The sequence below is a fragment of the Loxodonta africana genome, chromosome 12 (assembly GCF_030014295.1).
Source record: "Loxodonta africana isolate mLoxAfr1 chromosome 12, mLoxAfr1.hap2, whole genome shotgun sequence".
NCBI classification, from domain to species: domain Eukaryota; kingdom Metazoa; phylum Chordata; class Mammalia; order Proboscidea; family Elephantidae; genus Loxodonta; species Loxodonta africana.
The window spans coordinates 37,919,756-37,936,128 of NC_087353.1; the positions used below are offsets into that span (position 1 = coordinate 37,919,756).

At 37.5% G+C, this 16,373-nt stretch overlaps 1 protein-coding gene across 3 annotated transcripts in view; it reads right to left on the reverse strand.

Annotated features, from left to right (window-relative positions):
• Positions 1–16,373, reverse strand: part of ITSN2 (intersectin 2) — a 219,539-nt gene that overhangs the window by 154,419 nt on the left and 48,747 nt on the right. For all 3 annotated transcript variants that reach the window (XM_064295093.1, XM_010591961.3, XM_064295092.1), the window contains exon 2: positions 6,113–6,176. In XM_064295093.1, the coding sequence (XP_064151163.1) occupies positions 6,113–6,143 (31 nt within the window). In that variant the 5' untranslated portion in view covers positions 6,144–6,176. The remainder of the gene's footprint in view (positions 1–6,112; positions 6,177–16,373) is intronic.

Consider the following 16,373-nt stretch of genomic DNA (forward strand, 5'->3'; position numbering starts at 1 on the left):
CAAATCTGTCTTCGAAGAAGTACAACCAGAATGTTCCTTAGAAGCAAGGATGGCAAGGCTACGTCTCATATACTTTGGACATATTGTCAGGAGGGATCAGTCCCTGGAGAAGGACATCATGCTTGGTAAAGTACAGGGTCACCAAAAAAGAGAAAGACCCTCAACGAGATGGACTGACACAGTGGCTGCAAGAATGGCTTCAAGCATAGCAACAATTCTGAGGACAGTACAGGACAGGCAGTGTTTCGTTCTGTTGTGCACAGGGTCACTATGAGTCAGAACCAACTAGACGGCACCTAACAATAACAACAACAAGAATGACAAAGATGGAGGCAGTAACATTTATTGAGACCTTACTATATGTCAGAGACTTTACATGTAGCAACTTACCCTACTACTACCCTAAAATTTACGGTATTTTACAGATAAGTAAACCGAAACTCACAATGGTGAAAGGAGCTTGCTCAGGGTCACAGCTAATAAGAGGCAGAGCTGAGATGAGAACTCAGGTAGCCTGATTCCAGAGCCTGTATGCTGAGCTGTCTAACTGCAGAGTTGTTGTAAAGACCACATGTGATATGTAACAAACCAAAAAAAAAAAAAAAATGATATGTGATATGTAACATATATTAAAATAACACAAGATGTTATTTGTCATCTATTAGATTGGCAAAAAAAAAAAACAGCTAACAGTTAATGAAACTCCCCTGTGCCAGGTACTTTTCTAAAAATGTTTCAATTAAGTCCCATAAGAATCCTATGAGGCAATCATTATTACTATTGTCATTTTTTCCAGGGGAGGAAACAGAGGTACAGAAAGATTAAACAAGTAGCCAAGATAAAACAGTTGATAAGTGTTGAAGGCAGCATTGGAACACAAGCTAAAACTCTGCCATGAGGGTAATTAAAAAGAAATAGACTTACACATATACTGTCAACTGACTTTCAACAATGCCAAGACGATTCAATGGGGAAAGGGAAGTTTTTTCAACAAGTGGTGCTTGACATCCATTAAAAAAAAAAGAACTTCAATCTTACCTTGTACCATACACAAAATTTAACTCTAAATGGATCACAGAACTAAATATAAAAGCTAAATTATGCAACCTGTAGAAGAAAATCTTTGTAACTTTTGGATTAGACAATGACTTTTTAGGGCACAAAAAGTACAAACCATAAAAAAAATCTGATAAACTTAACTTCATCAAAATTTAAAACTTATGCTCTATTAAAGACACTGTATTAAAAAATGAAAAGTTACAAATTGAGAGAAAATATTGGCAAAATATCTGAAAGAAGACATGTATCCAGCAAATGTAAGGAACTCCTCAACTCAATAATAAGAACACAAACCCCAAACCCTCCCCCAAAACTGGACAGACACATTGACAACATAGGGTTGTCAACTAAGCATGTGAAAAAATATTCAATATCATTGATCGTCGAAAAATACAAATTAGACCACAATGCGGTATCATTACAAACGTATCAGAATGTCTGAAATTAAAACAACTGACTGTGCCAAGTTGCTGAGCAACTGAAACTCTCATACATTGCTGGTGGAAGCTGGTGGAAACACAGATCAATACAGTCACTTTGAAAATCAGTTTGGCAGTTTCTTATAAAGTTAAATATACATTTACCATGTACCACTGCAATAGCACTTTTGGGTACTTATCAAAAGTGAAATTAAGACACACTTTCACATAAAAACCTGCCCTCTGATGTGTTATAGGAGCTTTAGTCATGAACACCAAAACCTGGGGAAAACCCAAATGTTCCCTGAAGGTGAATGGTAAACAGATTGTGGTACCATTTAAACAAATGACCACCACTAAGCAATAAAAGGAAAGATGCCTGAAGCAATATGAATGAATCACAAAAGTATTTTGCTAAGTCAAAGACAACCAATGCAAAACACTACATATTATGTATTCCATTTAGAAAACATTTTGGAAAAGGAAAAATTATAGGGGCAGAAATCAGTATTTGCCAGGGGCTAAAGGTGGGTGAAAGGACACCAGGGAACTTTTTAGGTGATGGAAGTGTTGCATATCTTGACTTACACAATTGCATAATTTGTCAAAACCCATCAAACTACATGCTTAAAAAGGGTGAATTATATCCCAATAAGCCTGGTTTCAAAACAAAACTACAAAGCATGAATATACACCTGCCACATAAAAGGTGCGCAATAAATCAGTTTCCTTACCTCAATCCCAGGGAACAATACGATTAAAGAAAAACCAAAAATGAAATACCTTGACGCCTTTATATTCATTCATTCAACAAACATTTATGGGGCACTAATCTTTGCTGAAGGAGCCCTGGTGGCACAGTGGTTAAGCGCTCAGCTGCTAGCCAAAAGGTTGGTAGTTCGAACCCACAGCCGCTCCACCTAAGAAAGATGTGGCAATCTGTTTCTGTAAATACTACAGCCTTAAAAACCCTGTGGGGCAGTTCTTCTCTGTCCTATAAGGTTGCTCTGAGTCAGAATCCACTCAACAGCATACAACAACAATTCGTGCTGGGCACTAGGGGTTTAAAAATGAATAAACTGAATTCCTTAAAGGACCTCAAAGACTTTCTAATATTTAAAGGACTCCACCTACCAAGAGAATCAGACACAATGATTACATATTATCAAAATTAATATTATTTATAGAATAAAAATATCCCAAAGCACTATGACTCCAGAAGCTATTTTTAAGTAGAGTTCAAATGACCTACAAATCTGGACCCTTCAAAGGAATGACCATATTAAAATATAAACTACTTGCACCAAAAATTTTCCAGAAAGAAAAAGTTCAGCAGAAATACAGAAACCATAAATATAATTCAAAAGTTACTTTTAAAATAGCTGATCAGATTCTGGCTTCTTTTTTAGAATATATCACTAACTGCACTTTTAAAAAGTCAACCATTTCTTACTGTGAAATTTCAAGTAAAACATCTCCCAATCAGTCTATATTTATTTGTAAGCTTTATAGAAAGATGAGAAAAAACTAAGTTTTGGCATTGATGTTTAATATTTCCTTTAAAAGCTAACAACCCTTTATGTTGTCTGATTATCATGTTACAAAATAATTAAAATTCTATCCACTTCTTCCAACTCATCACAAAGTTGAGAATGGTATTTTCATAAAAATTTCTGTTAACTAAGATTGTTCTCATTTCATCACTAGCTGGGTCTGTCAAACATGTTCTTATGGTGTATAAGAAGGAAAAATCCACACTGGCAGAGTATCGCCTAGATGCTAGACTGCATACAGTGGGTAGCTCCATCCTGCTTTTATATATAAAGAAATAAGGTTCCTCAGCGGTATTCAAACGTAACTCTGAAAGTACATTATGCAAACATGTTATCTCCTACTTGCATATTATAAATATTAAAGGGCATCAGAAATAGTCTGCATCGGTAAATTTGCCCAATTCAAAATAGCAAATGATATATGAAAAGAGAAATAATTTTGTTAAAAGTGCTAAATGTGAATAGTTACAGGAAGTCAAGTAATCTGCTCATCTACTTCTCACTCATCTTTCCCTAATTTCTGCCTTGTGTATTAAGCTCTAAACCAAACCAAACCAAATCCATTGCCATCAGGTCGATTCCGACTCATAGCAGCTTCAAAATGCATGTTGGTTCCCAGCACCCCAGACCATTTTTCATTCTATGCCTTTACTCTCCACCCCTTTTAGTCTAAGCTCATACTTCCCACCACTCTCCTTCCAATGTTCTCCTCTCCATCTTTTATATAACTCTGATTCATTCTCTACAACTCCGCTTAGACAGTATCTAAGCCACTTTGACATCCCCACACCCCCTCCTACCCATTACTCTGGGTACCACTTCTTGGTGTCCCATAACTTCCTAGGCATTCCTGTATTATTCATTATACTTAACACACTATGTTAGAATTATCTACTTATATTTATCTGTCTTCCCCACTAGGCTGTGAACACCTTGAAAGCAGGGGCTGCCTGATTCATCTCTGTACCTCTGCACACCTCGTATCTTCCTACCTCAGAGTAAGGTACACAGAGCACTCAAGGTACTTTTATTGAATGACTGAGCAAATACATGAATGAAGAAGACAAAGGGACCATTAGAGAGAAGGGATTATAAGCACACAAACTAACAGTGGCAACAGGGAGATGAAGGAGAGAGATGTAAAAAACAATCAGCATGGTTTAGAGATCACTGGACTGTGTGGCCTAAGAAGGAGGAATAAGAGAGAGTCAGGAATTTATTCCCAGGTTTAGTTTTACTGCAAGACAACTATGATTAGAATAATAAAAGAAATCACTATTCTGTAAAGAGGATTACATTCGAACATAAGGGTCGGCAGTTTGAATCCGCCAGGCGCTCCTTGGAAACTCTATGGGGCAGTTCTACTCTGTCCTATAGGGTCGCTATGAGTCGGAATCAACTCGACAGCACTGGGTTTGGTTTTGGTTTACTCAATGATATTGTAGTTAACTATGTTCTATAAACATAATGTGATGTAAACGGCTTATTAATGTCCCAAGCACATAGAAGACACTCAATAAATGACAGTTTTTATTATTGTTTGTTGTCCCAGTGCTAATTTAAAACTCTAAAACACAACTGGGATATTGGCCCAACTACAGCTTTAGCTTTATTTAGGTGGTTATGACGGAGGTCCTTGCTAGCTGAGGGTAACAGGTTACCAAAAAACACCCCGCGGAGTCTACTTAAAACACACAAAAATTCATAGGTAGTAGTATAAAAATTAAAAAATGAAACTGAAGTGATGAGAATAAATATATTTTATCTTATATTTAGCAACATTTGCTGGACCTACGATTATCTACTAATTCTTAGAACTAACAAATAACAACTCAAGTGTTGCTTATGACTACTTTGCTTTCTTTCCTCTGAATCTTTATAATTGTGGGGACTTGAATAATAAAAAAAAATACGGTACAGTACTACATCTAATTCCACAGGTTCAATGTTTAATTTCGTAACTATACAGCTGAAAACAGGAATGAGTTCTAAAATCCTAAAAAGCAAATAAAGCTCTAAAAATAAAATGCCAATTTTTGCTCTTAAAACCATTGGCTCTTCCTGCTCTTTCCTACCACATATTAGGATTTAATTTTACTTCTTATGCCAATAATTCATTTTTCTAAAACTTAAATCTCTCAAACACAATTCTGAGTCTTAAAACTTCAGGTATACAGCATGTATTTTCTTCCTTAACATTGTACCGATTTGGTCTTAAGACAGAAATACGTCAAAAAAAAAAAAAAAAGATGTGCAATTGATCAAATGCTTAATGTGTAACAAAACAGAATTGCTTTGTGAAGGTGGAATTTTTTTTAACGATAACCTTTAATATTAATTTTCAATTTAAATGTTCTGAGAATGTAATGACTTATTTCCTTATATTCAACTGTAACTGTAGCTAATGAAACTTACCACAATATTAAGAACACAGAATCTTAGATTTCTTTAGAGATTCAAATATATAATGCATTTCCTCAATTCTAGATGATATATACAGTAACTTAAATACATATTAAGTGTGGTTAATTTGTAAGAAAAAAAAATTCAAACTGGAATCAAAAACTTTAAAAACTTATTTTTGAAATTACCTAAAATTTTGTTTTAAAATGTTTCATGTTAAAAATTATGTTTGTAGGCAATTTGATTACTTTTGTAACAGAAAAACTTAAACTAAGTTTATACATACATTACTGGATGAATCCACACTGGCGTAATCAGCTTACAATCATCCCATGACATCAAAAACACCTTTAATATTCACCGCATAGCACTCTGTTTTCTGTCCTCCAGTTTTATTCATCAAACACAATATACCGTTAGGTTATTCCTGACTATTCAAAAGCTGGCACATATTCCAGATGATACTGCAGAAGGCGCTTATAGAGAGTCATGGAATTTACTGCACAGTAACATCTAATAGAAATTAATGCAGTGCTCTGAAAAACTATCAAACGTTTTCAACAAGGATACCTGAGTTTTGTATTTATAAACTTAAGGAAAAATATGTAAGTATTTTATAACCTCTACAAAAAAATCCCCATAATCTCTTTATCTAGTGACAAGCACAAAGCTGCTTACCATTCATAGTTGTGGGAAACTGAGCCATCATGGTCCTAAAATTTCCTTGCTAGCTCTCAGCCATCTGCAACATAAAAACATTGTGCCATTAATAATACAACAAGGGCAGATCACAGCTTAGCACACCCACTAAGCAGAGGGAACGTCTGTCCCCTTCAGCTCACACTTGCAACAGAAAACAATGCAGAGCTTCTGCCACTGCTGAAAGGCAGAATTTACTACATTTGGGGAAGGGTAGCGGATTTTGTTGGGTAACAGTGTTGCTTTAAAAATAGAACCATTTAAAAGAAAAACAGCCACATACTTAATACCACATATTGAACAGAGAAACCCTTGGCATGAACCAACATCCTTAGAGAAATTAATTTGGGAGGAGGAAGGGCCGCTATAACTGGTATACAGAGAAATCAACTGTATCAATTAAATATACAACATGGAAGATCCACTTATCTTTCTTTTTTAAAAAATCCCCAAATAAGAAAAATAGCCAAAATAAATGCTGTGCAGCATTTAAACAGGTTTATAAAATTCTAGTCTGAAAGTAATTATTAAAATACATATACATATGTTTACCTAAGAATGTGCCGGCCAAGTGCTTTACAGTGGGAAGAAAAGGGATTCTGGAAATCAACAGCTCTGGGTTCAAATCCCAACTCTGCTATTTTCCTAGCTGTGACCATGGAAAAGTAGTTTAACCTTTTTGAGTCTCAGATTCCTCATCTGTAAAAATACTTCCCAGGAGTATTTTTTTTTAAGTATTTAGCATAATCTAGTATTTTTTTTTTAGTATACTGCTTGACACATAATGGGTGTTGTATAAATGGTTGCTATTTTGCAAACAGCCAGAAAAGGAGAGTACAATATAATTTTGAACTCTAAATTCATTTTTTTTTACTGTGAATAACTCAAAATTTAAAATTTGTTCCATGAATCTTGAGGGTAGGACTAGTTAGGGAGAATGAAGGCCTAGCAAATTTATAGTAATGTATCGAGTAACTGTAACCAGAGATCACAATATTGCAGTAAAACACTACTCAGTATCTCATCCATTTGCTCAAATCATTTAAATTTATAAATTTTCAAAGCCTAAGAAAAAATTTTTTGCACAAGTCATTTTAAAGAGAGAAAGTATAAAGAGTTGCACATGGTGGTAGAAGATTTCACCACAGAAACTGGCTGACTAGCTGCCAAGAAGTATTTCAGGTACCAATCATTATCTTAGTGAATTCTGTATGTGCCAAGATCCAGGCCTCAGCTTTACTGACCCAGAAATTTGACTATATCAGTATCACTATCAAGAGCAACTCACATTAACAGGCCTACCAAAAAAAAAAAAAAAGCTGATATATAAAGCCAGTTTATTTATTTGCAATAGAAATTTAATAACTAAGAAAAGCAACAGCAGCTTTTCTTCCTATTAAAAACAAACCCAGTTGCCAGAGAATCAATTCCAACTCATGGTGGTACCATGTGTTTCAGAGTAGAACTGTACTCCACAGGGTTTTCAATGGATGTGATCTTTTTGAAGATCTCCAGGTCTTTCTTCCAAGGTGCCTCTAGGTAGGTTCAAACCACCAACCTCACTGTTAGTAGCTGAGCCCTTAAATGTTTGTACCACCCAGGGAGCCTTTTCTTCGTAAAGACCAAACTACACCATCTACTAAATTTTGACCAGATCACTGTTTGGTGAGCAAAGAGAGTTAATTGCGATTAGAATGCATAATGGGATCATGCATCAATAATATGATACATCTATATACACAACAGGGATAAGCCAGGACTGGGTAACAGGATGGGTTAACCTCCTGTTTTACTCTTTGATTCCTAGTTTTCTGTATGCTGCTACTATAAGCTTTACTGCAATGGCACCTTAGATCCATTACCACACTTCCACTTCACCTGTCACTATAATCTTCCTAGTAGGAAATTTCACCCATGGACAGGTCTGTTTTCTTCAGGTATTTGAGTTGTTTACAGAAAAATAATACCTAAACCAGTGGTGGAATGATAAGGGACTCCTAGAGGAAGTATTGTGTTGAGGCTTAAAGGATGAGTAATAGTTAAAATTCTCACACTAAGAGCCATGGACTTGAACATTTAGCTAATGGGGAGTTTTAGAAGTTTTTAAAAAGAGGGACATGGTCAGATTTCATATAAGAGAGACAACAAACTGTTGTGAAGAAAAGGACAAGACAGAAGGAGGGAGATCCATCAGAGAAGAGGTGAGTACCTCATCTAAAAAAATGGCAGCGGGAAGCGGAGCCAAGATGGTAGAATACACAGATGCTTCCCGCAAGCCCTCTTTACAACTAAGACCCCAAAAAACAAGTAAAACGAGCTTCAAAGGCAAGCTTAGAAAACGAACTGAGGGGTAGGGGGAGGAAGAGGACGTTCAGAAGTGGAGAGGAGTTACCGAACCTGAATCGAACGAAACCCTCAGGCACCATTTCCGGAGCCACGGGGGCAGGCTGGTACTAGTGTTCAGTTGCAGTTTCCTCAGGGAGAACCAGACAACCAAACAGCCCACTCACACCTCCGGACCCAGAGAAGAACGGCGCTCTCGGCAAAAGCTAAGTACTTGTGTATATTTTAACGCGCCCCCCAACCCCCAAGCCAGCTTCAGCAGCTGAATTACCTGGGCCTGAAGTGGCACTGATGAGTACCTAGAAGCCATCCTCCTGGCCTTGGAGAAGGAAAAAATTTGCAATTGGGGAAAAAGATAATCTGCTAGCTCCACTAACCAGGGGAGCTCAGGACACAAGTGACTCCTGTCCAGGCATAAACCATCCATGGACTTTGAGCGACTTTCCCTTCTGCATGGACATGTGTGGGCCTATTTTGGGAGAACAGGCCCTTGCTGGCAAACTCCAACCACTTCAGATGTATGGTGGAGAGGTGGGTGTTCGATGTTTGACATTGCTTTACCTATTAAACAAGGTCCTCCCCTACCTACATCAGGGACCTAAGGACCGGTAGCTCCACTCAGGTCACCCAGCCACCTACAACAAGGGTCCTAGTCCTTACAACCAAAAACTTCGGGTGCCCATGGTCCCTCTGCAGAACCCACCCACCAGCACACTCTAGGGAACAGAGACGCGTTTTCCTCAGAGACACTTGGGGGTCGGTTCTCAGCCCCCTGCCTTGTTCAGAGCGTGACCCCCTGCTGCAATCAGATACCGGTATATACGCCAATCACCCCTGCCCCTCTAAGACTGTAGGACAGAGCCTGTACCACATATTTGATGATCAGCTACCCGGAAACCTGAGATGAATTCATATGAGAAAAGTGAATGGACTCCTAGACTGATATACCTGATAACAACTCTAGCCATCTGGGGACAGGACGTCAGAGCTCCAAAGGTGAAAATAATCAACTAGCTCACTCAAGCAACCCATAGGGGTATACCAAAACAAAACAAAGCAAGCAGCTACGACAGAGTAAGCAAGCACAAACTAATAAAATAACTTATAGATGGCTCGGAGACAACAGTCAATATCAAGTCACAAAGAAACAGACCATGATCACCTCAACAGCCTCTCAAAACAAAGAATCCAGGGATCTTCTAGATGAAAGTGCATTCCTGGAATTACCAGATGCACAATACAAAAGTTTAATATACAGAGCCCTTCAAGGTATCAGGAAGGAAATGAGGCAATATGCACAACAAGCCAAGGAACACACAGATAAAGCAACTGAAGAAACTGGAAAGATTATTCAGGAACATAACGAGAAGTTTAATAAGCTGGAAAAATCCATAGACAGACAGCAATCAGAAATTCAGAAGATTAACAATAAAATTGCAGAATTAGAAAACTCAATAGAAAGTCAGAGGAGTAGAATTGAGCAAGTAGAAGCCAGAATTTTTGAACTCAAAGATAAATCACTTGGCACTAATATATTTGAAGAAAAGTCAGATAAAAGGATGTAAAAAAATAAAGAAACCTTAAGAATCATGTGGAACTCTATCAAGAGAAATAACCTACGAGTGATTGGAGTACCAGAACAGGGAGGGATAACAGAAAATACAGAGAGAATTTGTTGGCAGAAAACTTCCCTGGTATTGTGAAAGATGAGAAGATAATCTATCCAAGATGCTCATCGAACTCCACATAAGGTAGATCTTAAAAGAAAGTCACCAACACATATTATAATCAAATTTGCCAAAATCAAAGATAAAGAGAGAATTATAAAAGCAGTAAGGGATAAACGAAAAGCCACCTATAAAGGAGAGCCAATAAGAATAAGCTTGGACTACTCGGCAGAAGCCATGCAGGCAAGAAGGCAATGGGATGACATATTTAAAAAATTGAAGGAAAAAAATTGCCTGCCGAGAATCATATATCCATCAAAACTGTCTCTTAAACATGAAGGTGAAATTAAGACATTTCCAGATAAACACAAGTTGAGGGAATTCGTAAAAACCAAACTATAACTACAAGAAATACTGAAGGGGGTTCTTTGCTTAGAAAATCAATAATATCAGATATCAACCCAAGGCTAGAACACTGGGCAGAGCAACCAGAAGTCAACCCAGACAGGGAAACCCAAAAAGAAAAAAGTAAGAGTATTAAAAAAAAAAAAAAAAAAAGGCTCAAAACGTTGTAACAGAGATGTAATTACATAAAAGAAGACAACATTAAAATAATAAAGAGGGACTAAGAAATGTAATCACACACCTTCCATATAGAGAGGAAGATACAGCGATACAAAGAAATAAAACTGAGGTTTAAATTTAGAAAAATAGGGGTAAATAATAAGGTAACCACAAAGGAGACAAACTATCCTACTCATCAAAATAAAATACAAAAAAAAAAAAAATAGAGACTCAGCAGAAACAAAATCGACAACAACAAATATGAGGAAAGGACAATATATAAAGATAATCTACTCAGCACATAAAATTAAGTGGGAAAAAGAAACTATCAACAACACACAAAAAAAGACATCAAAATGATAGCACTAAATTCACATCTATCCATAATTACCCTGAATATAAATGGACGAAATGCACCAATAAAGAGACAGAGTGGCAGAATGGATGAACAAACAAGATTCGTCTACATGCTGCCTACAAGAGACACACCTTAGACTTAGAGACACAAACAAAAACTCAAAGGATGGAAAAAAATATATCAAGCAAACAACAATCAAAAAAGATCAGGAGCGGCAATATTAATTTCTGACAAAATAGACTTTAAAGCCAAATCCATCAGAAAGGATAAGGAAGGACACTATATAATGATTAAAGGGACAATACATCAAGAGGATATAACCATATTAAATATTTATGCACCCAATGACAGGGCTGCAAGATACATAAAACAAACTATCAGCATTGAAAAGAGAGATAGACAGCTCCACAATAATAGAAGGAGACTTCAACACACCACTTTCGGTGAAGGACAGGACATCCAGAAAGAAACTCAATAAAGACACGGAAGATCTAAACGCCACAGTCAATCAACTTGACCTCATAGACATATACAGAACACTCCACCCAATAGCAACCAACTATACTTGCTTTTCTAGTGCACATGGAACATTCTCTAGAATAGACCACATATTAGGTCATAAAGTAAGCCTTCCCACCAAACCAGCCCACTGCCATCGAGCCTTAGCAGAATCCAAAACACTGAAATATTACAAAGCAACTTCTCTGACCATAAGGCCATAAAAGAAGAAATCAATACCAGAAAACGCAGGGAAAAGAAATCAAACACTTGGAAACTGAATGATACCCTGCTCAAAAAAGACTGGATTATAGAAGACATTAAGAATGGAATAAAGAAATTCAGAGAATCCAATGAGGATGACAACACTTCCTATCCGAACCTGTGGGGACACAGTAAAAGCGGAGCTCAGAGGCCAATTTATATTAGTAAATGAACACATACAAAAAGAAGGGCCAAAATCGAAGAATTATCCCTACAACTTTAACAAATAGAAAGAGAGCAACAAAAGAAACCCACAGACACCAGAAGAAAACAAATAATAAAAATTAGAGCTGAACTGAATGAAATAGATAACAGAAAAAGAATTGAAAGAATTAACAAGACCAAAGCCTGATTTTTGGAAAAAATTAACAAAATTGATAAACCACTGGCCGAACTGACAAAGGAAAAACAGCAGAGGAAACAAATAACACAAATAAGAAATGAGATGGGCAATATTACAACAGGCCCAACTGAAATTAAAAGAACCGTATCAGATTACTATGAAAAACTGTACTAAAACAAATTTGAAAACCTACAAGGAATGGATGAATTCCTAGAAACACACTACCTACCTAAACTAACACAAACAGAGGTAGAACAATTAAATAGACCCATAACAAAAAAAAGAGATTGAAAAGGTAATCAAAAACTCCCAACAAAAAAAGCCCTGGTCCAGAAGGCTTCACTGCAGAGTTCTATCAAACTTTCAGAGAAGAGTTACCACCACTACTACTAAAGGCATTTCAGAGCACAGAAAAGGACAGAATACTACCAAATTCATTCTATGAAGCCACCATATCCCTGATACCAAAACCAGGTAAAGACACCATAAGAAAATTATAGACCTATATCCTCATGAATGTAGATGCAAAAATCCTCAACAAAATTCTAGCCAATAGAATTCAAAACCATATCAAAAAAATATTCACCATGACCAAATGGGATTCATACCAGGTATGCAGGGATGCTTCAACATTAGAAAAACAATGTAATCCACCACATAAATAAAAAACAAGATAAGAATCACATGATTTTATCAATTGATGCAGAAAAGGCCATTTGACAAAGTTCAACATCCATTCATGATAAAAACTCTCAGCAAAATAGGAATAGAAGGAAAATTCCTCAACATGACAAAGAGCATTTATACAAAGCCAACAGCCAACATCACCCTAAATGGAAAGAGTCTAAAAGCATTTCCACTGAGATCGGGAACCAGACAAGCATGCCCTTTATCACCACTCTTATTCAACATTGTGCTGGAAGTCCTAGCCAGAGCAATTAGTCTAGATAAAGAAATAAAGGGCATCCAGATTGGCAAGGAAGAAGTAAAAGTATCTCTATTTGCACATGACATGATCTTATACACAGAAAACCCCACGGAATGCTCCAGAAAACTACTGAAACTAATACAGGAGTTCAGCAGAGTATCCGGATACAAGATAAACACACAAGATCAGTTGGATTCCTCTACACCAACAAAAAGACTATCAAACACAAAATCACCAAATCAATGCCATTTACAGTAGCCCCCAGGAAGATAAAATACTTAGGAATAAATCTTACCAGAGATGTAAAAGGCTTATACAAAGAAAACTACAGTACATTTCTGCAAGAAACCAAGAGAGACTTACGACAGTAGAAAAACATACCTTGCTCATGGATAGGAAGACATTATAAAAATGTCTGTTCTACCAAAGGTGATCTATACATTTAATGCAATTCCGATCCAAATCCCAATGACATTCTTTAATGAGATGGAGAAACAAATCACCAACTTCATATGGAAGGGAAAGAAGCCCAGGATAAGTAAAGCATTACTGAAAAAGAAGAACAAGGTGGGAGGCCTTACTTTACCTGATTTTAGAACCTATTATACCACCACAGTAGTCAAAACAGCCTGGTACTGGTACAACAACAGATACATGGACCAATGGAACAGAATTGAGAATCCAGACGTAAATCCATCCACATATGAGCAGTTCATATTTGACAAAGACCCCAAAACAGTTAAATGCGGAAAAGACAGTCTTTTTAACAAATGGTGCTGGCGTAACTGGATATCCATCTGCAAAAAAATGAAACAAGGCCCATACCTCATACCATGCACAAAAACGAGCTCAAAATGGATGAAAAAACTAAATATAAAATCTAAAACGATAAGGATCATGGAAGAAAAAATAGGGACAATGTTAGGAGCCCTAATACATGGCATAAACAGCATACAAAATATTATTAAGAATGCAGAAGAGAAACTAGATAACCGGGAGCTCATAAAAATCAAACACCGATGCTCATCCAAAGACTTCACCAAAAGAGTAAAAAGACTACCTGCCAAACCAAAACCAAACCCGTTGCCGTCGATTCAATTCTGACTCATAGCGACCCTATAGGACAGAGTAGAACTGCCCCATAGAGTTTCCAAGGAGCACCTGGCAGATTTGAACTGCTCACCTTTAGGTTAGCAGCCGTAGGACTTCCAAAGACTTCACCAAAAGAGTCATAAGACTACCTACAGACTGGGAAGAAGTTTTTAGCTATGACATTTCTGAACAGCGCCTGATCTCTAAAATCTACATGATACTGCAAAAACTCAACTGCAAAAAAAGAAATAACCCAATTAAAAAATGGGCAAAAGATATGAATAGACACTTCACTAAAGAAGACATTCAGGTAGCTAACAGATACATGAGGAAATGTTCACAATCCTTAGCCATTAGAGAAATGCAGATCAAAACTACAGTGGGATATCATCTCACTCCAACAAGGCTGGCATTAATCCAAAAAACACAAAATAATAAATGTTGGAGAGGCTGTGGAGAGACTGGAACACTTATACACTGCAGGTGGGAATGTAAAATGGTACAACCACTTTGGAAATGAATTTGGCACTTCCTTGAAAAGCTAGAAATAGAACTACCACATGATCCAGCAATCCTATTCCTCCAAATACATCCTAGAGAAATAAGAGCCTTTACACGTACAGATAGATGCACACCCATGTTTATTGCAGCACTGTTTACAATAGCAAAAAGACGGAAGCAACCAAGGTGCCCGACAACAGATGAATGGATAAATCAATTGTGGTATAGTCACACAATGGAATACTACACATCGATAAAGAACAGTGAGGAATCTGTGAAACATTTCACAACATGGAGGAAACTCGAAGGCATTATGCTGAGTGAAATTAGTTTCAAAAGGACAAATATCGTATAAGACCACTATTATAGGCACTTGAGAAATAGTTTAAACTGAGAAGAAAACATTCTTTTGTGGTTACGAGAGGGGGCAGGGGGAATATGGGAGAGGGGTATTTGCTAATTAGATAGTAGATAAGAACTACTTTAGGTGAAGGGAAAGACAGCACACAATACAGGGGAGGTCAGCACAATTGGACTAAACCAAAAGCAAAGAAGTTTCCGGAATAAACTGAATGCTTCGAAGGCCAGCGTAGCAGGGGCAGGGGTCTGGGGACCATGGTTTCAGGGGACATCTAAGTCAACTGGCATAATAAAATCTATTAAGAAAAAATTCTGCATCCCACTTTGAAGAGTGGCATCTGGGGTCTTAAACGCTAGCAAGCAGCCATCTAAGATACATCAATTGGTCTCAGCCCACCTGGATCAAAGGAGAATGAAGAACACCAAGGACACAAGGTGATTACGAGCCCAAGACATAGAAAGGGCCACGTGAACTAGAGACTACATCAGCCTGAGACCAGAAGAACTAGATGGTGCCCAGCTACAACCGATGACTGCTCTGACAGGGAACACAACAGAGAACCCCTGGGGGAGCAGGACAGCAGTGGGATGCAGACCCCAAATTCTCGTAAAAAGACCAGACTTAATGGTCTGACTGAGACTAGAAGGACCCCAGTGGTCATGGCCCCGAGACCTTCTGTTGGCCCAGGACAGGAACCATTCCCGAAGCCAACTCTTCAGACATGGACTGGACTGGACAATGGGTTGGAGAGGGATGCTGGTGGGAAGTGAGCTTCTTGGATCAGGTGGGCACTTGAGACTATGTTCACATCTCCTGCCTGGAGGGGAGATGAGAGGGTGGAGGGGGTTAGAAGCTGAAGAAATGGACATGAAAAGACAGAGTGGAGGGAGAGAGCAGGCTGTTTTATTAGGGAGAGAGTAATTTGGAGTATGTAGCAAGGTGCATGTAAGTTTTTGTGTGAGAGACTAGCTTGATTTGTAAGCTTTCACTTAAAGCACAATAAATAAGACTCGGTGAGCAAATATAGAATAAATCGCTGCAATATCTTAGTGATGGCTCAGAGACAGCAGTCGATATCAAACCACATAAAGAAGCAGACCATGATTGCTTCTACAACTCCCCAAACTAAAGAATCAAAATCTTTCCCAAATGAAGATACAATCCTGGAATTGCCAGATGCAGAACATAAAAAACTAATTTACAGAATGCTTCAAGGCATCAGGGATGACCTCGGAAATGAAATAAGGCAATCTACAGAAAAAGCCAAGGAACACACTGATAAAGCAGTTGAAGAACTCAAAAAGATTAAAGAACATGGTCG